This window comes from Toxotes jaculatrix, chromosome 2, assembly GCF_017976425.1.
Source record: "Toxotes jaculatrix isolate fToxJac2 chromosome 2, fToxJac2.pri, whole genome shotgun sequence".
NCBI classification, from domain to species: domain Eukaryota; kingdom Metazoa; phylum Chordata; class Actinopteri; family Toxotidae; genus Toxotes; species Toxotes jaculatrix.
Genome location: NC_054395.1, coordinates 11,606,857 through 11,628,362, shown reverse-complemented (window position 1 = coordinate 11,628,362; position 21,506 = coordinate 11,606,857). Strand labels below are relative to the sequence as shown.

Genomic DNA, 21,506 nt, shown 5'->3' with positions numbered 1-21,506 from the left:
CTCTGATGTCCATCGCAAATAAAGGTCCGTGAATCAGCTTAAAAAAACAGACTGGCAATAATCATGTTTATATGTTTCCTTCAGTAGCAAAGTTGTCTCTACAGCCTCGAGTGCATTACAAACAGGATCTGCTAAAAGCTGATTTGGCTGTTAATCATGTCAATTTGCCGAAGTGTGAACAAATAAAAAAAAAAAAAAAAAATCACACTCACTGACTCCATGATAACAAGATACTTCCTGTTTACATTCCCCAAAGCCCCAAAATTGACAAAATGGATTAATCTGAACTTTTTTTCATGTTGCATATGATATATATGAATATTTTTGTTGATGTTACTCATATGTTACTCATATTTGCAGAGTTAAAAACAGACTTAACTATAGCTGTGTCTCTGTATGAATAAAATGGGTACAGCAGGATTTGTTTCACTTATTGCACAAAAGTTACAAGACCTCATACCATAAAAATAGTCAGTTTTCGTACAGTCAGCCAGTTTTTTTGGACAACACATCCTTCTCTTCTCAGACCAATTCATTCAGTGCTTACCAATTCACATGGTTAATGGAGCTCCGCTTTCTTTTTGGAACTTTTTAATTTTTGCAAACTTGTATTCTTCTTCTGCTCAGTGATTTTTAGCCACTCAGAGTTTCCCACTGTGTTCAGTTCCTGTGTGAAACAGGAACAGAGCCTGCTGTTATTTTTCACATTTTGACTTGATTTTACAGCCTACGCAAAGCTGCCACTCAGCCGCACACCATTTAAAAACACTAACACTTAGTGCTGCTTCCTGTTCCAATTATCTCATATTTCGTACTGTGGAGCAAGAGCAGTGTCCCTCAGTGTACTGAAATGTTTTGCTAACCAGACCCATTAATGACAACTACCTTTCTGTTACATGAATGGACTTCTTCACGTGTCACTCTGCTCACATGAGTGAAACTTTATTTCAAATAATACTTCTACTGCTGTATTTTTTTTTTCAATTTGGCACCATAGTAACACATTAAATACTAATACAGGCAACACAAAAAAACCTGCCAAACTCCCATCCCGAAAAAAAGCTGCTTATTTAGTATTTCTAGTCTGTGATTTCTTCAGATTTAACAGGAGATGATTTTTTCACTGTTTTTTTCTACGTCAAAAAGATACATAAACATTCAGAATTTTATTACTGCTTATTATTCTTGATGACAGTGTATGTCTGTCTGTATTTTTTTCTCACTTTTCTCACGCATTTTTATGTTTCCCATCATCTCTTAACTACACAATGTAAAGCTTCGTGAAGACACACTGGCAGGAAAAACCAGCAGGCAGTCAGATTCCTGATCCATTAAAAATTGCAGGTGCTCTAAAGAACATCATATTTTCTGAACTTATTGCATACGTCACTCTTAAATGTAGTGAAGCTAAAAACGATGATGTCTCAAACAATATAGAAACTTTAGATTTTAAATGCCAGTATTTCAAAACTGTACATGAGTGCACTGCTGGAGTAAGTGTACTTTTATGACTTTCAACCTCAGTTTTTTCTCCAGCTGTTTGAACCAGCCTGAGTGTACCGCTGACATTTATTAGCACCGTATCCATTATTACACTAATTAGCTGAGTGACGCAAACAGTGGTCATCTGCGCGTCTGTCTCACAGCACTAAGTGGAAATTCAAATGTGACTCATCAAGTTAATTGTAAAGGAAATAGTGTGATCAGTATGACAGTGAGACAAATGTAGGAGAGCAACAATGCAGTAAAAATAGCTCAGTAGGTTAGTTATTTAACTGGTATGAAGCTGCTTTACGAAATGAATTTAAGGGCGAAATAAAGGAATAGACATAAAATTAAACTGCATATTATACTACATCAAAATCAGAATTCACTCCTTTTGACCCACCAACATTTTCACGTTTGACGGTGGATCAGGATGCTGTGAGAGAGAAAATGGCCCTGCTACATATTTTAGGATGAAAAACTAAATTTTAAAACCTCATATGCAACTGACAAAATATTGTTAAAAGTAGTATAATAGAGAATCAGAATCTTGATTATTCATCCAGCCTTCCTATGTGTGAATCTTTGGAAAACAGTGCTACAAGATATATTTGCATTTTGTAAAGGTACAGAGCTGTCTATTGTGGAGAAAGGTGCTTGACGGGAATCACATGAGGCTCGCTGGAGATATCTGTGTGTCTCAGTTACGGAATTGGCTTCTTAAGCATGCGGGATAACTGCAAACATATTTATTTATTTATTTGTTGAGAAGAAGCAGTGGGTTTGACTTTTTTTTTAATTATGAAAAGATCAACATTCATTTAAGAGAAGCCATGTTTGCTGAGAGCAGCAGCAGGCCATTGACATATGGTGTAAACAAAAAGTGTGTGCATTTAGGATGATAACATAAGTACGCAGTAAGAAGAATTGTGTTGTTTTGAATTTTAATACGCAAAGTTGAGATCTGCTATTTTACCACTCAATGTTGAAACTGGATAGTTAATCTAGAAGAGCAGATTTGTTCATTGTGTCATCTTAATGATACAGAAAATTATTTAAATGTTGTGTGTTGTCTTCTTCTATGGGTTCATGTGACAAAAACTGCAAGGAAGTTGTTGCTTTACTACTGTGTACAGCCTTGTACACAAAGGTATAATGGCAACCTGTCTGTCGAGACACAATGTCCCAGTTAATCAGGATAATCCACACACTTCACTCTGCACAGTTCACATCAAGACTGTCTGTAGAAGGTGGATCCAGTGAGAGCTCAGAGAGAAAATATGTAATGTATCATAACCTTTTTTAAGAGACCGTATCACATTACAGTCCGAGGACAAAGGGTTTGACTTCTGCTGTGTTTTACAGGAACATGATCGGCTGTGAGGGCCTGAAGGGGTGACAGCCTGAGAGGTGGCCGCTCCAATGGCGTGGACCGAGCCACGGTCGCGTCCAGACCCAGAGCCAGAACCAGAACTAAAACTGACCCCTCACAATCTCAGGATTCAAACATCAGCCACAACTTTTTCACCAACCCTTCCTCAAGTCCAGCCTCCGGTTTTACTGCCCCTCCTCGTCCTCCTATTTACTGCCTTTGCTGACCTCTGTACAGCCGGTCCACCCCAGCCAGCCCGCCCCCCTCTCCTGTCTGGACAGCCTTTTATCATCTTCTGGGGCATCCCTGACTCTTCCTGCTCTGGTCGGCCAGATCCCAGATCTTTCAGTATGGAACAGGAGGGCCGCGTGGCTGTCTTTTACGAGGACACGCTGGGGACCTACCCATATTATGTAGACAAAGACACGCCGGTCAATGGGGGGCTACCGCAGCACACGCGTCTAAACAACCACCTCCAGAAGACACAGCAGGACTTGGAGGCAGCTTTACCTGCCCCAAGGTACCTTGGGTTGGGGGTGTTGCGGTGGGCAGAGTGGTCCCCCCAGTGGTCCAGGAACCGAGCGAAGCAGGCGATGTACCTGGAGGCATCGAGAAATCTACTGAAGGCTTTCTTTCCTAACTGGACCCCGGCAGAGGTGGAGAAGTGGTCACAGGTAAGGAAAGTTTAGATAAAGAGGGGATAAAAACGGTAGGTTTTAGAAGAAAGGGACAGCTGTGGCAGGGACAAGCAAGCGAAAAATAGAAGTCTGCCAGAAAAAAGAAGTGAGATGGGGACAAAACATGAAAAGGAAAGAAAGATGAGGGAAAGGTTGAGGGAGCATGGGTGGAGATGGAGAGAAAACAGTCAAAATTATTGGCAGACGGTGAAGTATGCAAGGTGCTGATGAAAAAAAAGCACACTTCCAAAAGTGTTTCTACTTTAGTGAAAAGAAAATCTTTGATGGAAAATGCAAATATCCACAGGGATTTGATCACTAATAGCATGACTATGGTACCATTACACCAAAGTGTCCTAATTATGTTGGCAATGATATTTCAAAGTTACGATGAGGGCACCTTTAAAGACGCACCAAAGGAAGAAATGGGAGGAGGGAAAATGGAAAACCTACAGGCAGGATAAACATCCACGGCAGAGATCGAGGAACTGAAGGAACTGAATAGTTACAGTACAGTAGCATAAAATCATAATGTTCTTAAAAGGGTATATTCAATCATAAATATGCAGAGAAAAGGTTCACACAAAGTGATTTAAAAAAAAATAACAAAGACTGACAACTCTCATATCTGTAGAGTAAATTTGAAGCTATTGCTTCAAGTGTAAAAGTGGCACATTGTCGGTTTACAGGGAGTCATGTGCCAGACTATTTCCTGGAGTCTTGTTGTCACTGTGAAGATTTGACTGTGTTTGGTCAAGAAATGGTCACATGATCACAACGTGGTGCTTTTACATCATGCTTTTTATACACGTTATACAAACATATATAATGTGTTAATTAGTGAGCTTTAGAGATGCTGAGAGGCTTCAAATATACAGATGCAAGAGTTTTATCAATATTCTCCTCTAACTCTTGGCAATAAAGTGGAAAAGTGTATTTCTGAAAATGTCAAACTGTTCCTTTAAATTCCTGGCAAATAAGCATATTGATGCAAAAATCCTATAAATCCAATCCTGCCATATAGCTACCATCGAGCTCACCGACTGGTTACATTATCCACAAAGGTCTATTAAAACCAGAGTGATCAAAATGACAGCTACCTCAATAGGAACAGTTCAGCACATTTCTATTATGATTCTAATTGTGTTGTATTTGGTCGTTTCAAATGTCTGGAGGGGGGGGGGGGGGAACTGAAAGGTGATCTATTGATCCTGTCACAGGTGGACTTCGAGGCAGCAGCCCAGTCAGTAATGATGGAGACTCTACGGGAGGTCAAAAGATTACGGCCCAAAGCTTTATGGGGCGTCTCCCCTTACCCCAGCTGCTACAACGGCGACCCCACCCAAACCGTGTTAGCCAATTACACCGGCCAGTGCCCTGCTGCAGAGATGGCCCTTAACGACGAGCTTCTGTGGCTCTGGAAACGATGCTCCGCCCTCTACCCTCTCCTCACCCTGGAGAAGCTGCAGGTGGGTAAAGTTACTTTACTGTTTTTTTGTGTATCCTCTCACATTTATGTTTTGTGTAAAAAAGAAATACATACACACACACACACATATATATGTAGCTTTCAGTTTGCCTCTCTTATATTACTAACTGTTCATGCCCAGCCTGACCTTAAAGCTAAACTTCCTATAATAGAATAGAGAATAATCTATAAAGAGAGCATAGGAAGCCTAATCACAAGACAAAGAAACTATATTTTTAAAGCCTACGCTCTCATAAGTACGTAGACTCGGCTGGATACAAGCAGGAACATAACTGTGGGGAGGAAGGAGTCACAAGTTACAAAAAGTTGTGAAAACTACTGTCAAACTCAAGCTTGTCCCCTGAGCAGTTAACAAAACTCTCAATGACAGCAGAAAAATTATTCCCAGGATAAAACCAAAAATCGAGTGAAATGAAAAATGCCATGTCTGGTTTATCGGTGCGGTTTTAAAAAACGTTACAGAACTTCTCCTTGTCAAAGCCAGAGACGTAGCGGAGAGCAGACCCAACAAACCTCAGAGTGTCTTGCGTTTGACAAAGATGACGATCCAGTTTCAGCTCATTCAGCTGATGTGACACAGGGAAAAATTGTAAAAGGAGCTTTAACAGACCAAAAAAAATCTAATTTACAGTTTACTGTTGTTTAAGCACTTCATTGTGTAAATGTGCTGCACCTTGTTTTTATAGTTAAAAATGTGTTAAATATGTCCCCCCTTTTTATAGGGTGGGACCACTGGAGCCAGGCTTTATTTATCCAGTCAAATAAGAGAAGCATTACGAGTATCATCTCTGACTGGGACGGCGTTTGATCTGCCTGTATTCCCACTGGTCAAGAGCGTCTACGCTTCAACTAACACCTTCCTGTCACAGGTGAGATATAACATCTGATGTGTCTGATATGTCAAGCATTTGATCCACATGCACCACAATCGGATTCCAACTTAGAAACATTGAAAGGGATCAGTGATAAAGCTGAACAAGAGGCAAAGACAGACAGAACAGTCTCACAGCTGATTATTTCCTGACTCAAATTTTACTTGGAAAAGAAAATAATTAAAGGCTGGAAATTAGTTTTTACTACTATTAGACTGCAATTTTATTAAAAGGTGTAGGATCATGTGGTAAAATAAACAGGTTTCATATGATGAGTGTAATAGTGTATTTACTGTCTCTCTACATTAATGTAAACCTACTCAAATTAAAGCTGAGACTTGACATTTTAATGTATTATCCATCACTGTATTTCAGACTGAATGTGTTAAAGCACAGAGCCTGAAGAACAAAAAATGTGTCACTGTCCACATACTTACAGTCAGGACTGTGTGACAAGCATAAAGTTGAGAGCGCGCTGTGCTTCAACTCTTTTATAGCTTCTTTTATTGTATGTTTTTTCTCTGCAGACAGACCTGGTCAGCACCATAGGAGAAAGTGCTGCCATGGGAACAGCCGGAGTTGTCATCTGGGAGAGAAGTGAGACTAAGACAGAGGTACACCCATATACATTTGCATAAAGTATATACACCCACAAATACGTCTGCACATTTATCGTTATTTATATGCGTGATAGTTTTCTACTTCCCCCCCCAGTTTCACTTTATAAACGAATATTTTTACAATTTAACTATTCATCCTGCTTTGTTCTAAAAATTTGATTTGAAAATTTGTTTTTTATTCCTGTTCTTCTTCAACATAAAAAAAGATATTAACTTTACAAAGGAAAAATACTTCCTCCCGTATCTGTCAACCCATACCACTGTTCCTGCTCCCTGTTTAAATCAAACTGGACTGTGTTCGTTTCCCAGAGAGAGTGTCAGGACCTGGCAGAGTTCGTCCGCAAAGTCCTGGGGCCCTACTCCATCAACGTAACCACGGCAACTCGACTGTGCTCAGCCTCTCTGTGCCAGGGAAAGGGCCGGTGCGTGCGTCAAAACCCCGATAGTTCGGCCTACCTCCACCTGCCGCCCCCATCTGAACCGGTGGAGAAGGTGACGGAAAAGGTGAGAGAATGTAAATCTAAGCAGATTTTAAGATTTATTTGTGCCATATTTAAAGAATCCTGCTCATGCACTGTATTCCACTCATCACTGATTCTGTGCACAAGCACGAGCTGGACGCCTACTACACATGTTGACAGAGGCCTGTTTAAGCTTGTTCAGATATAAACCAGGCTCATTCTGTCCTTGGTCTCGCACTGGCAACATCATCAAAGCAGCTGTGTGTCATTATGCAAAACCATGACACGCTCCAGTACACGTCGTGACTTAAGAGACGGATGAAACAGGTCTCACTTCCACTGAGTTTCCAGTTAATTAGCTACAAACTACAGTTTTGTTTAAACTGATTTGAGATGTTGATTCAACAATATGGTCATTTTGGGGGTTTGAAGCTTTAAGAACATGCAATAAAGAACTGTGTAAACATCACAGTGTGTTTTAGTCTTTAAGTTACTGCATTATTTGAGGAACAGAACTGTACAGAAACCACAATGAATTCATATTCACAAACATGAGACTGGGGAGATGTAAGAGGCTGGTACAATGCCCTTAAAAAACAGGCCTGATTGCCTCTTTGACTCACCCCCCCCCCCCTTCTGCCAATGAACAGCTGATTCATAAAAGCCTGTGCACACACTGTGAAAGGCACGTGTAAAAGAGAAACAAGTTCCCAGCTTATGTTCTCTCTGTGTGGAAAGTTGGAAACAGAACAGCTCATTCTGAGTCACGACTGATAAAGACAACCAGGCGTGACTTTATAAAAAAAAAAAAAAAAAAAAAAGTGAAAAAAAAAAACAGCAGGGAGTCCAGTTGCCTGAGGATCTTTGGTGTTTAGAGTTTGATCCTCCACCAGTGAAAACAGGAACACTGTGTTTCTCTGGGAACACATCACTTTTTTTTTTGCAAATCTCTGGATGGGGCTTTGGTAATATTCATAAAAAAGTACAACACAACACAATATAAAGTATGAATATTGCTCTAACTGCAGAACACTATGAACATTTTCATATTTCCTTTTGAATTTTAACTGCATTATTTAATCTTCAATTTTCAGACCCGCATTTTTAAATGTTTTACCATTGTGTGTGAAAATTACAGCAACACTGTTTCCTAACTTTAACATCATCCTTTTCAGGCAGAGGCAGCAAAAGCCACAGATCAGCCGGACACAGACACTAAACCAGCTGAGCCAGACCCTGCTGAGATATGGAAGAAAGACTTCCAGTGCCAGTGGTACAAGACAGCAGACAGGGACGTCTCAGACCAACAGTCCCCCAAAGACGGAGCGTCTGTTGTGAGGACAGTAGAAGAAAATGCTGGGGATGCAGTGGGACCTACAACTGCTTCCACAACAAAAGGTGCCTCTGTGACTGAGTTAAGAGGAAGCAGTTCACCAGGCACTGCCAGTCCAACGTCTTCACTGGTTGTACCTACAGACGGTGGTGCAAACCCAGTGAGTACCCCAACCCTGACTCTTCTCCTGCTGTTGCTGGTGGCTGAAAGTCTACCCCTGTGACCTTACAATGTGAAACAAACACACCTTCACCTGGAAGGTCTGGGCTATAACAGCCCCTCTGAAGTGCCCTTGAGCAAGACACTGGATCCCTGCTGGCTGCAGGTGTGCTGCTTTGTAGCTGAACATAACCTGATTAGAGTATCCCACAAAACAAAACGGAGGACAAACTATGTCCAGAGCTGGAAATCAAAACCTATCACTGGATGTGCCAAGAGACAGTGGTACAAACTATTGTCACTGACGACTGTCAGTTTCTACTGGCTGTATTTAAACCTTTTTCATGAAAGGAGAAATTTCTAAATTAAATTAAGACTGACCTATGGGTTCGCTGCTATTAGCTTATTATCATAGCAAATCAGTTTGACAGTCGTCCGACCACAGATAAACGCTGTCAAATGCGCAATGAGGTTTTATTGTTTCTCCATGTACTCGTCTGAGCCTTGTTCTGTGGAAACGACATTTTAAGGCCTCATGCAGTCGGGAGTTTCTCTTGAAAGTGAAGGGATGTGCCGGGTTAAAGGTCCGGTTCACCCAAGAAAAAAAACCTGCTGTCAACACATTTCACAGGGACTATTTCTTCAGTAGGAAGTGGTTTCAATGAAAACTACTGACAGTGAGGTCTGTAGATTATCCAAAGTAACTGGAACAGTTTTTTATTTAATTTTTCAGTTCTGTGGGCACCAAAAATAATCCCACTCACTTTCATTAGCAGAAAGAAAATATTAAAACCTGGAAAAATAGAAACAAAACTCTCTGCATTGTCAGATACCACTTTAAGTAAAGTGGGAACTTGTGTTCTTTGCCAGTTTGAGTGAACCGACCCTTTATATCTACCTTGAAGAGCTGTTGCCCATACAGTTATTTAATTTGTGCATTGAGTTTGAGCTGCATATCTAAATTTCAGACAAACAGAATGTGTGTAGACTTTGGCCTACAAACGCTGCATACAGTCAAAAACATTCAGACTTCACATCAGTGGCTTCCATCACAAATGTTGGTAAAACTGCAAGAGGCCTATCTGCTGAGCTGCAGCACAAATTATCGGAGCTCTCTGGCACCCTCTGCCTGAGAACTGCTGAAACTGCACCGTAGTCCTGTCTGACATGTCAAAGCAAGAAAAGCACAGACGTAAATTATAAAATTAATGATGGCTGAGTTCTATTAAGCTGTTTCAGTTCCAGGGTGCTGGCTCTCTGTCACAACGTCATGGTTTATTGGGACCTGTGCTTCCCCTGCTATGGCAAGTCAAAGTGTCTCCTGTGAAAAAGGCCTGTTTGTCACACCGTGCATGTAATTAAGACTCCTTTTAATATTCGTGTGGTTAAAATGTCTGTTATAAATGCAGTATCTGTTCATTCGAAGGACATACCTCTTAAGAAATACAGAAAACTCAGGATGTCAGTCCATAATAGGCAACCTGTATATATTTTTGTAAGTCAGTGTTGTTTATACCTGCGTCTTTCCCATCCACATCCTTCAGTGCTCCCTGAGGCAGTATACTGCAAAAAAGACTGAAATGCTTGTTTTTGCAGCTCATGTAAATTTATTTGTTATTTTTCATTAAAATATACACTCAAGACGAAGGGTATCTAAATCATTTTTAGTTACAGAAAGAGATCATATGTACACAGGTGCATCTGATTGTACAACAGAAAATTCATGAATCATACATTTATATATATTATGAACAAGAAAACGATATTTCCTCTCCCATCTGCTGTGCCAAGAACTCTTTCTCACCTCCAAAATCGACCAGGACACTCGAATGTCCATTCTCGGGACATTTTTACCTACATATGCAAAAGACAATTTACATCTTTTCAGTCTTGGGCATGTTTGAGCAAATTTCGGTTTCGTCAAAGGAGCGGGATGACTATAAACTTTGATATAAGGTTCTTTATGATGCTACCCTCTCTCTTTGAATTTTTGCTTGATAATTTTCAACCTTTGCCAACAATGTTGAGGAAAGTGACAAGACGACTAAGAGTAGATGTTACACTGGATGCAATCCGAGCTAATAACGTGATTAAAATGCGCAGAGCTGAGTGTAGAGACAGTTTAGACAATGCAGTCACACTGATGCTCTAAGTTCCACTTTGAAAAGACGTTTAAAAATTACGCATTTTATAGACGATTTAGGCATCAATTATGGCCAAGATTAAAACATGTACTTTGCTTGCAGTATTGCTCTGATAACATTTTGTAAATTAAATATGCCAAAAGATCTGAACTGTCCCATGTAAGAAAGCCAGCACAACACCATTAACACTACTCACGCCAAATTACATATTGCCTGCCATCGGTAAGAGGTACACGTACGATGATCTACTACAAGGCTAGCCACCAGTGCAAAGACAGAAGTACCACAGTCTCTTCATTAAATCAAGTAAAATGCCCCATGAGAGCACATGGCTTTAGGTTGGTAAAATAACAGCCCGATGACACTGCAATCATTCAGTGTCTATTAAACTAATAAATACTCACTTTGCAATCAATGAAAAGTGATCCAAGTCCATGTCAGTCCACATCCAACGGCTGTGTCCCAACTCCGTCCAGCGATTGTTCCCACATTTAACTCTCCTTTCTTCAATCTCTTCCATGCTGAAGAAAACAAAAGCTCGGGCACGCTGCACTGAAACTTAACTGTTGTTTGGTGTAATTTCTCTGTAACTGTTCAGTACAATCAGGAGCAAACTTTAAGCAATCTGTCTTTAATTTACACATTTTCCAAGATTCAAAGCCAGATGTGGTCAACGCAGAATCAGTGGAGAGTTTTGTTCCAAAGTAAGGTATCCACCATTTCACAGGAGTAAAACTAAAACCTACCGTTCCGACCAAAAACATCAAATAATTCATTAACGGTTGAAGATTAGCAGCTAATTTAAGTCACTGGTTGGCAAAGTGGTGACAACCATCATTCAAGAAGAATAGAATGGATTAAAAATGTGTTTTGAAACTGAGCTCTTGTAATGCATATATTAGTTCTGTAAATTGGCTGAACTGGACTGTTCATGACACTGAGCAGTTTGTTAACAAGAAATGAAAACAGTTTGGAAATGGAAAGATTTTGATTGGCTTCAAATTTCATGAAAAATCCTCAGGTTGGCTAACCTTATCTGCCTTGCATAAAGTGTTTACACTTTTGATGGCATCTAAAAGTCAAATCCTAAGTACCTGAAGCTTTTCAGAGATTTAAAGCCACTGTGAAGGCTACATAGGATATTTTTCCAGTTATGTTTTCGAGAACATCTCGGATTCCAGCGACACAGGCGGAGAAAGTGAGACTTTAACCCAACCGACGCGTGGCACTAGCTTTAAAATTAGAGGAGCAGCCATTTAAGTTTAACTGCTTTTTTAAAATTGATGATTCAATTGACTGAACAGTCGGAGAGTCTGAGTGGAAAAAGTGAAACACTCTCACTCTTGACAACAAGCCTCAAGCAGCATTTGAGCTGAATCTGGCTGTACTGGTCAGTTCCCAATGTCTGAGAGAAGCATTGTTTTTGAAAAAGCATGCAAGATGAGAAAATTGAATAAATAAACATAAAAAAGACAGACAGACAGACAGACAGAGATTTAATGCTCCACTCCCTTCGTTTAGCGTTCAGTGAAAGAATCTGATCTTTGTTGCATAAGATTAAAAAATAGACTCTCTGTTCCTTTGCAAAAGTCACAGTCTTCTGAGCAGTTTATACTGATCTCTCCATAGGCAGAAAGAAACAGTGAGAAAAACATCGCCCCCACGTGGAGAGGAGATGTCAGTGCAATCTCAACCAAGCGGGGCTGGACGGATAACAACACACAATTCCTCCTGTAAAGTGGGGAGAGAGGGTGTCTGTCCCCACATCTTCATGTGTGTCTGTGTGTGGGTGTGTTCAGGGCACTTGACCAAGCGTCTCCAAAAATGGTTATTTTGTGAGATTTTGTTAGAGGAAGTGAGGCTGCTTTAAGAAAAAAAAAAAAGAAAAAGCTCAGACCCGAGAGCGAATCAAGCGCAATTCATTTGAGATCTCACAACACAAACAAGGTCATCTTCAAACAATGAACAAGCGGAGGGCCTATGAGTGCCAATCATCCAGCATGCCTAGTAGAAATGTTTCCAAAACTCCAGAGGTGCACTTAATCTTCACTGCAGTGTGTGTGTGCTACCTGCAGAGGGGTGGAGTTACTTGCAGACGGCCTCGTTCAGGATGTGCTTGGTGTTGGAACTTTGCAGCTGGGATTGTGTTTTCGTGCCAGACATGCGGGGTTACTTGCAGATCGCCTCCAGAGCATCTAGGGTGCGTTTGATGTCACGGATCTGTGCAGCCAGGGTGTGTATGGGCTGCATGGAACGGTCCAGCTCCTCACAGCGAGCCATCAGCGTGTACATGCCCTGTGGGAGCAGAAATATGAGCTGGTGCACCACTTCAGTAGTGGATACAATAATGTAAACAGGACAAGAATCACAACTTCAAAAGAAGAATGTTTAGTAATTACTTAGGCGTCTGTTAGAAACTAGAAAGTAGTTTAATACGAACAACTACGTGTCAGTGAAGCTGTCCATGTTTTTGTCTGCAAGGCAGTATAATCAAGGCTTTACATTTCCCAGAATTACTACCAACAACCCCAGAGACACACACATGAACACACACACTATGTGTCACCTTTATACTCATGTCCACAGACTCTCCCAGGCTGTCAACTGAGTCTCTGTAGGTCTGGATGTAGCCCACACTCAGAGCTGTCATCTGGATGAACAGACAGATGGACAGAATCACTCAATTACCCAGACAAAAACAAATGGCATACGGGAGAGAAATACATGTGTGTGTGTGTGTGTGTGTGTGTGTGTGTGTGTGTGTGTGTGTGTGTGTGTGTGTGTGTGTGTGTGTGTGTGTGTGTGTGTGTGTGTGAGAGAGAGAGAGAGAGAGAGAGAGAGAGAGAGAGAGAGAGAGAGAGAGAGAGAGAGAGAGAGAGCAGGAAGGCAAGAAGACATTATGAGTAAGAGACAGTAAGGGCCAGCTGTGTGCACATGTACATTTATCATCATCAACATACACAATCTGCAAAGAAATGATGAAGCTAAACACAGTCGGTACCATGAACTGTGTCTTTTGGAGACACAGAGTTGAAGACTCACATTCTGGATGGTTCCATTGAGGCTCCGCATCATCATCTCCACACTGTGCGCCACTTCCTGTGTGTGTCTTTGAAGGTCCAACAGGACAGTGGGATCAATGGGTGGAATGTCCGCTGGTCTCCGTGACAACCCCCGACTTCTGTAGATGGGACCTGAACAGTCCGCTGGTAAGAAATAGAACGAACTTAATATACGACAAAAGAGCTGCAACTAATAATTATTTTATGTAGATTAGTCTTTTGGCTCATATATTAATAGTAATAATCAATAAAATGCAAAACAAAATAATGAAAAATGCCCATTGCAAGTTCCACAACCCACATTCAAAGAGCTTCTTTTGTGAATAACAATACCAACATCCAAAGATATTTTATTTATGATGATTTAAAATTGCTAAAAGTGGCAATTCCTCATATTTGAGAAGCTGGAACCCGCTAATGTTTGCATTTTTTCTCAGTTAATGATGAATGACTGTCAAATCAAACTTTCAACATAGCACACACATTTATATAGACCACACAGACAAAGGCAGAGAGTGAAGCAAACCAATAACAAACACAACCTTTGTACAGGAAAAGTGAAGAAATTGTGCTGAAAAAATAGACAAAATGAAACAAACATTATACACAAGAGCAGCTGAAGAATTAGTCCCATTTGAAGAAACACCTGCTCTTATAAAAAGACAGCCTGCACAAATTTAAACAAATTATGGCACTTAACCAAAAGAACATTTGTGCCTCAAGTCGTTAAATCTTGGAATACACAAAACACGGGTGGCCGGTGGACCAAAGAAACAAGTTTCCATCTCTGAAAAGAAAAGATTCTTGTCAGGGTGCAGCAGGACTTCTGTAATAAATCCCCCCAGTCTAAACAAAGTCTGTGAGTCATTCATCCTAATTGAATCAGCAGGTAGAGGGAATGAGCTGCCACAGAGGGCACACTGGCTGTGTGTGCCCTGTGTTTAAATTGAGTGGCCAGTTTAGCTGACGCTCTAATCCAGAGGGCTTTTTCTCTGAATGAGGGGCAGCGGTTCATTGTTTTTCTCCTGGAAAATCTGACAAGACAGACGGCTGCTAATGGACAGGCTGGACTTGGTCAACCGGCTGAACTTACAGAGACGATTTAACTCATGGAATAGTTGTAAATGTATGAGCTTCTGGGGGAAAAAAAAGAAATAATAATGAAAAAAAATAACGTTTCAATTTCTGGGGTTGAGTGCCTGCAACCTAATTAAAACACAATCTGAAGCTGATTTAATCTGGCTGGTGTAAGTAGGAGGACAGAGAGTGGAAGGGCAAAGTGTGCGTCACATTTTAATTATTTGGCTGAAAGTTTCACCCAGAGCTGCCTCTATACACGAGTGAGCTGGTTGGAATTCTGTGAGCAAACCTTTGATTTTCTTGTTTGAAATAAGGTTTATCAAACCCCACATTCACACAAACTGTACAGCAGTGTACAGTACGACCAGCGAAAAACAACGAGGAATAGTAAAAGACAGACAGTGCAAACAGTACAAGCGTGGCATCAGGTAACTTGTCAGAAAGCCATCTAACAAGGTCCGGTAGGTCCACATTTTCATGCTTTTTTTTTTGCAGCTGTTATTATTTGTGTACTAGCTGATATTTCCCTTGTGTGGGACAGATGCCTGAGCAGATAGGTGAGACAATTCAGAAACCTGGAAGAGGTGTTTATGTGCTGAGTATGGTCTATGCTCACCATGTACTAGGGTTGAAATTATTGGCTGCATTATATTCCCACCTATATTTCTTTCTTTTATATTTTGCTGCACAAACCCCACTGTGTAACTGTGTTTGTCAAAGTTTTCATCCACTCTAACGAAAAAGAAGACTTCTCTCTGAACGTAAAACCTTAGACTTTGACTGTAATAAAGACTTTTGCAACTGTAGGTTTTCTGTTATGTCAACGCTTTTCTTCAATACTGAGACCATATGTTTACTGTAATCACGTTTTCAAAGCTTCCGCATGCTACGATGGTGCTGGTACAAAAAAATAATCTCAGTAGAAAGGAATCAAAGAATACATATACGTGAAATAGCAGGAGAAATGGATGAACACAAAATGAGGCAAATCTGAAGTGCATCTTGCCCAGAGAAGGGCAACTTGACAATACTGCGCGGCTGCAGATGATTCATGTAAACCTCCATCAGTTCATCATCAGCCAACAGACACAGCAATTCATTTGCTTAATATAGTGCATCAATTCTCCATTACTTCTTATGGTTTGGATATGACTGAAGCTATGCATAAATGATGAGCAGTGGTTGACTGGGCCTGTTAGCCTCTGCACTGGAAAACTGGCTGTGAAACTGACAGAGTCAGACATGCTGCACTAAAGTTTCCGCACCATTTCCTCTAGAAAATGCCATTAACCTGTTACCATGCTATTTCTGACACAATTTCTGCAGAGGATCGGACAAACAGTTCACCTGTTAAAGTCTCCTGACCCTCAAATATCAAGAGTATGGATGCACACATTTCTTCTGCTCGTCAAATACAACACAACACAAAACACACCAACAGATAGATGCTTAGAGCACATACAGTACATGAAATGTAAACACACTTCCTCTGATGCAAACACAGAAATGCAAGCTCACTTCCTTGTGAACTGTCTCTATTGAAGGACTGGGGTAAACTTATGTAAACTTATAACTGTTAAGTGAAACTTCTACAAACTGAATTATGCATTACAGTAATAAGAGAAGTCGTATCACTTGTTTAAATAAAATCTAGTGAGGTCTGCTTGTATCCCATACTCACAATCACTGCAGTCCAGACTGGGCTTGGAGCTCATCTTGATCTTCTGCTCCAGGTTCTTGGTGATGAAGTTAGTCAGGTCTCCATCGTGGCTGACCGTCCCCTCTAGCTCCAGCGCAGAGGAGATAGTGGCCCGTCGGCCCTCTGATTGGCCGCTTCTGCCCCCTCCCCGGGCACCTGAACCGCCTGTGGGGAATAAGCCAACATCAGGTAAATAAGGTTACAAAATTCTGTTATTTAAATATGAAATCCCTTCTTAATAGATTTACAATATCCACTAATTTCCACAGAACCTGTTTGACAGATAGCTACCTCCACACGCTTGGCTGATTTCATCCAGGCTCTTGCTATCCTGCATCCCCCGGACGTTGCGAACCCAGACCTGGGCCATGACATGGGGAGGGCAGGGTGTGTCATCTGAGAGAAGAAGAGGAGGTGGGGGAGAGGAAGAGGAGGAGGTGCTAGGACCGGGGGCCGAGGACGAGTAGTGTTGTGAAGGCTGGAAAGTAGATGAGGAGGTGAATCAATAGTAGAGAACAAAGGGAAGTGAAAAAGAGAAGTTAAACTACTGCTCAATAAATCACAGAGACAAATCATTGTGAAACCAACCTAAGAGCTACACATCACTCTTGTTGTTTATAATCCCGACCTTTTCTTTGATGGACAGCTTCTTGCCACACCTTCAAATTTACCCAATAAAATTATGACTGGTTGTATAAAACATTGTCATTCAACATGTTGTAGTTCATCTGAAGCAAACTGTGTCAGAAGAGAGTCTATTTAAAAATAGTTAAACCCCCAAAAGCTCAACAACGCTTTCTACACTTTAGTGCAGATCATGCTCATTATATCTGTCGACTCCTATTCCCATGATGCCCTCTTTTCTACCTGGTATATATACACTGCAGTAAAGATGAAAAATAATCCTACAGTCCACTCACATCCATCTGTATTCTCCCTCCTGCATATTGATCCCTCCACTTGTTTTCATTCTTCTCGTCATCCTCATCATCCTGTTTCTCCTTCTCCTGGCTGTCAGTGCCTCCATCTACAGTCTCTGCCTCTGTCTGCTGTCTGTCTGTGGTGACAGAGTGTCCTTGCTGAGATGAGTCTTTGGTGTGAGCTGAGTCCCACAGCAGACCTGCTCCAGGAGGCCCGACAGAATTAGAGGCCTCAGGAATGTCTCTGGTGATGGATCCTGATCCTGAGTCCCCTGTGCATGTTGCAGCTGGGAGGGAGGGGTCTGTCACCCAAGAGGTGTGCAACAATAAACTAGACTTTGCCTCATTAATGGCCATCTCTGTATCCAAGCGACCTTCGCCATCATAAACTCTGTTTTCCACATCGACATGGTTTTCTGTGTATCCAAGGGAGTGGTCCTCTGATGCCTCTCCAGGACAAGGTGTTCTGCTGCTTCCCCCGCATTTCACCGAGACCGAAACATGAGGGCCGTTCTCCGAGGCGACAGGTATGACGACCCCATTAGCTGTTTCTGGCACTTCTGTGCCAATCACAGGGGAGAGACTCATCCCTCCACCTGCTGGTGAAGAAAGAGAAAATATTATCGGATGAGGTTCTGGTTTTTAACTATTTAAACCATGATTCAATTCATTTTCTACTATATGAAATGTACCATGCACTGACATGTACCACTACTTAACACAGATAGGTATCACTTCAAAATTCTCAATAGCGGACTAGTGCCAGTACGATACCTGGGCAGTGCTTTTTTTCATACTTTGGTTTGGGGAGTATAAACACGTTTTAAACCATTCTCTTTCCTGTATGTATCAGTGACTTTAATAAACCTAAACCTAAATAAATTATAGTCTAAAGTTTAAAAAAAAGTTCAAATTCAAACCAGGAAACATATGACTACCTCCATTATTGAACGCTACAGCCACAGTTTGGTTGGTACTCATATGTGTTGAGCCTGGATATCCAGTTATGGTGGGTTAATGTGGACTATATCTTTTAATGTGACACGTGTAATTTTATGTTGTTCTATATATATATATATATATATATATACATATTGCGGTATAATACATTTTCTGGAATTTCAATTATAAAATTGTTTATGGGATACAACAAGTCAGTAATGAAGTAAAATGAACAGCGTATTTCCAAAATAAAGGTACATAGTCACATTTAAGTAAAAAATTTTGGAAACTAAATTCTGCCAGAAAGCAGTCCTGCACAGAGATTTGCCGCAAACAGAGTAGAGGGACAGCTACAGAGGTGTGAGCTGGATTAAGCTGCATGACAAAACACCTGGTTTCTCTATAAAAGCAACAATAAAATATAAAACTGCTGTATATTTTGCTCTGCTGAGCTAAGTGAAGGAAGTGATCATGAAAGTCGGAAAATTTAGATTCTGAGATCGAAACAGATGACCCACAACATTTCCACGCTGCAGGTCAAGACTTGGCATGCTACCGGTTTGTTCTCAGCCTCCAGACCTAAAGCTGGGACCTTCAGCCTGGGTGTGTTGATGTGAAGGTTGTAACTCATGCTAGAAATTTGGCCTTTATGCGCCTTAGCATCCTATTGTTTTCTTTTTGGTCAGGACTATTGGATCATACCAGCTGCTGCTTTGTGGGACAGTTGTGCCTCTAATAAATTACAAATATTTCCACATTCATGTGAAATGACGTAATAGTGGACTGCTAAGCTTAGCACTAGCTTACTATAAGCTAACTTAGTGTTAACACTAGCTTGCATTCCCACGACTTGGTGCTAACAGCGACTGCAGGGGGTGGACAGATGTCCGTGGACAAAGACTATGTTGTGTAACAGACAAACAGCAACAAAGAAATGAATAAGACATGAATTACTACTTGTTCCGCGGTGAGGAAGTTGATGTGCTGCTGTCTTTAGCCGCCTTGCTAACTCGCTGTCAACGGTGAATGCTGTTGAATGATGATTTAGCCACTACGCGGCTAACGTTAGCTGCCCGGGCCTTTAAACCACAATGTTTTCACGGGTCGCTTTTTATTGTCTGACACTGGTACATGACAACAGATATTTTACGTTAAAATGTGTAATTATCGGGTGTTAAGTGCACACAGTAATACCGCAGTACTCAATTTAATGAGGAAAACACTCACCGGAGCTGCTTCTCTCCTGAAAAATGTAATCAACAACCAAGTCCGCTCTGAAAATCCTTCCCCTCAAATCCCAACACAACAGTTCCGCCTGACAATACAAAGGCGTTTTGGACAGTTTTATTCAAAATGTTAATGATCCAGCTCGTCTCGAGTAATTTAGTATTATATAATGGAGTGCCGTAATTTCTTAAATAATTAAAAAGAAACTCCCTGACCCACAAGCAATTGCTGCTGAATTGTATTTAAAACAAACCCAAGTATTTGTAGAGGAATGCTGCAATGTGCTCATTGACAATATGATAATGCACAACATTGGAAAACTGCATTCTTAAACTGAATAGGCTAATTTGTTTCTATAAACATCACCATGGTTCATCCTGTATGTATCCCTATTCTCCTACAGATGGAGACAAACTCCACAGCCCCTCAGGCTATAACTCTGCAAAGTTTACAAGTTGCATTTTGATACAAAATGTATAGAAGTAGAGTGTCCAGGTGAGTGAAGATACAGGAAGACAAAGGCTCAGCATCCTGTGTTGGCAGGTGAGCCTGAAAGGCTTCTTTCAGGTGTAGGTGTGTGCAGCTGAGAGTCTGACCTCCTGGTGAGGGGAATAATGACGCAATAGAAGAATTTCCTTAAATAAATAATGAAAAACTGAATGTCTGTTAACTTTGAGGATATCATGTGTTTCGAGGGTTATACAAAAACTCCTAAAGCTGTTTCTTTTGTACAGTGTCTAGTCTCAAGAAACTCAAGAGTCAGTATGTCCTGGTTTGACTTTGTGCTTATGTAATCTTCAGTTACCAGCCTCCAACAGCCACTTTGCACTTTGTAGTAAAACATAATTATTTCATCTGAACATCTAAACTTCAGAAAACCTTCAGGGTTTTGTGTTGATTGCACACTGTGTGGTAAACTCTAGAAGGTATGTGCTTCAATGCACTAATGCTATTTCCCATAGCAACACATTGCAGTCTCATGCTCAATGTTTAAGTCTCAGTGATCAGTTACACTGTTTTAGGGAAGTATAACAGCCATACAGAACAAAAATCTCACTGGTAAAAGAAGAAGCAGAGATGAAAATCAAAAACAAAATCAAAGGTTTAAGAGTTGCTGCATAGACAAATTAGTAAATTCTTTCTGGTGGCAACATGTCACTAAACAATTTTCCACAAGTTTAAATTTTGGAAATCACAATAATATAATTGTTAATGATAAACTCAGTCTTCCTTCTTGTGAAATTTTGGTCAAAGAATCATTTTAGAAATGGGTGCCTCATTTCCCATCAATTCCAGTCCTCATCAAAACAAGTTTTCTGTGTGCAATTATTATACAAGGATGATTGGGGCAAACTTCGCATGGATGTCTCTTTTAATTAGCTGCAAAACTGCTGCTCTTCTTTTGCCTCATAAACCATTGATTTATTTGAGAAATGTGTTTGAAATTATTTAAACAGATGGTGAAATAACTGGAGAGGAGGCTTAAATAATGAGAAGGCATTGGTTTAGCCTGTTTGCCTCCACAGTGGAACCTAGACCAGTGTCTGTGGCTTTTCAAACCACTGAATGTGGTCAGAAATGACAAACACTTCTGCAGAGGAGAAGAGAAGATTCAAAACCACACTGTCCCCACATCTTAAGATCTTGTAAAATTTTTAATCTATCCCATCCATTCAGACCAGCTGCTCCCGCTCTCTTGGTGGGTATTCAGCTGTTTTATCCCATTTGTTTTCTTTCTTTTGTGCCAAACATCAAAGCCTGAGACATTTACCTACAGACAATTAGACTTCTTATACAACCCAACAGTTTCCAGAGTTTCCCAGTAGGACGCTCAATAACCACTATGACCCTTACCAGATTTTATTTTTGTTTTGAGGATGTTACTGTCAGAGAGCAGCTATTTTAACAGACGAGCTACTGCCACAAGAAAGACAACATTTAGGAAAATGAAAGATACAAAGCAA

General features: G+C 40.7%; 2 protein-coding genes across 3 annotated transcripts; one reads left to right on the top strand and one right to left on the bottom strand.

The window, feature by feature from the left end:
* The first annotated feature begins 2,907 nt into the window (after positions 1-2,907).
* si:dkey-72l14.3 (Glyco_hydro_56 domain-containing protein) lies at positions 2,908-8,532 on the top strand. The gene is made up of 6 exons (XM_041052284.1): positions 2,908-3,531; positions 4,755-5,003; positions 5,746-5,892; positions 6,423-6,509; positions 6,825-7,019; positions 8,152-8,532. The coding sequence occupies exons 1-6, from the start codon at positions 2,908-2,910 to the stop codon at positions 8,530-8,532; spliced, it is 1,683 nt and encodes a 560-aa protein (XP_040908218.1).
* Positions 8,533-10,065: 1,533 nt separating this feature from the next.
* borcs6 (BLOC-1 related complex subunit 6) lies at positions 10,066-19,592 on the bottom strand. Of its 2 annotated transcripts, none has more exons than XM_041061827.1 (7): positions 19,543-19,592; positions 17,374-17,972; positions 16,745-16,931; positions 16,436-16,618; positions 13,655-13,818; positions 13,179-13,262; positions 10,066-12,907 (listed from the first exon to the last, which is right to left on the bottom strand). In XM_041061827.1, the coding sequence occupies exons 2-7, from the start codon at positions 17,959-17,961 to the stop codon at positions 12,782-12,784; spliced, it is 1,332 nt and encodes a 443-aa protein (XP_040917761.1). In that variant the 5' UTR covers positions 17,962-17,972; positions 19,543-19,592; the 3' UTR covers positions 10,066-12,781. The 2 variants fall into 2 exon arrangements, with proteins under 2 accessions (XP_040917761.1, XP_040917769.1); XM_041061835.1 differs by having other exon boundaries at positions 17,374-17,969; positions 19,543-19,577.
* Between the last annotated feature and the right edge of the window lie 1,914 nt (positions 19,593-21,506).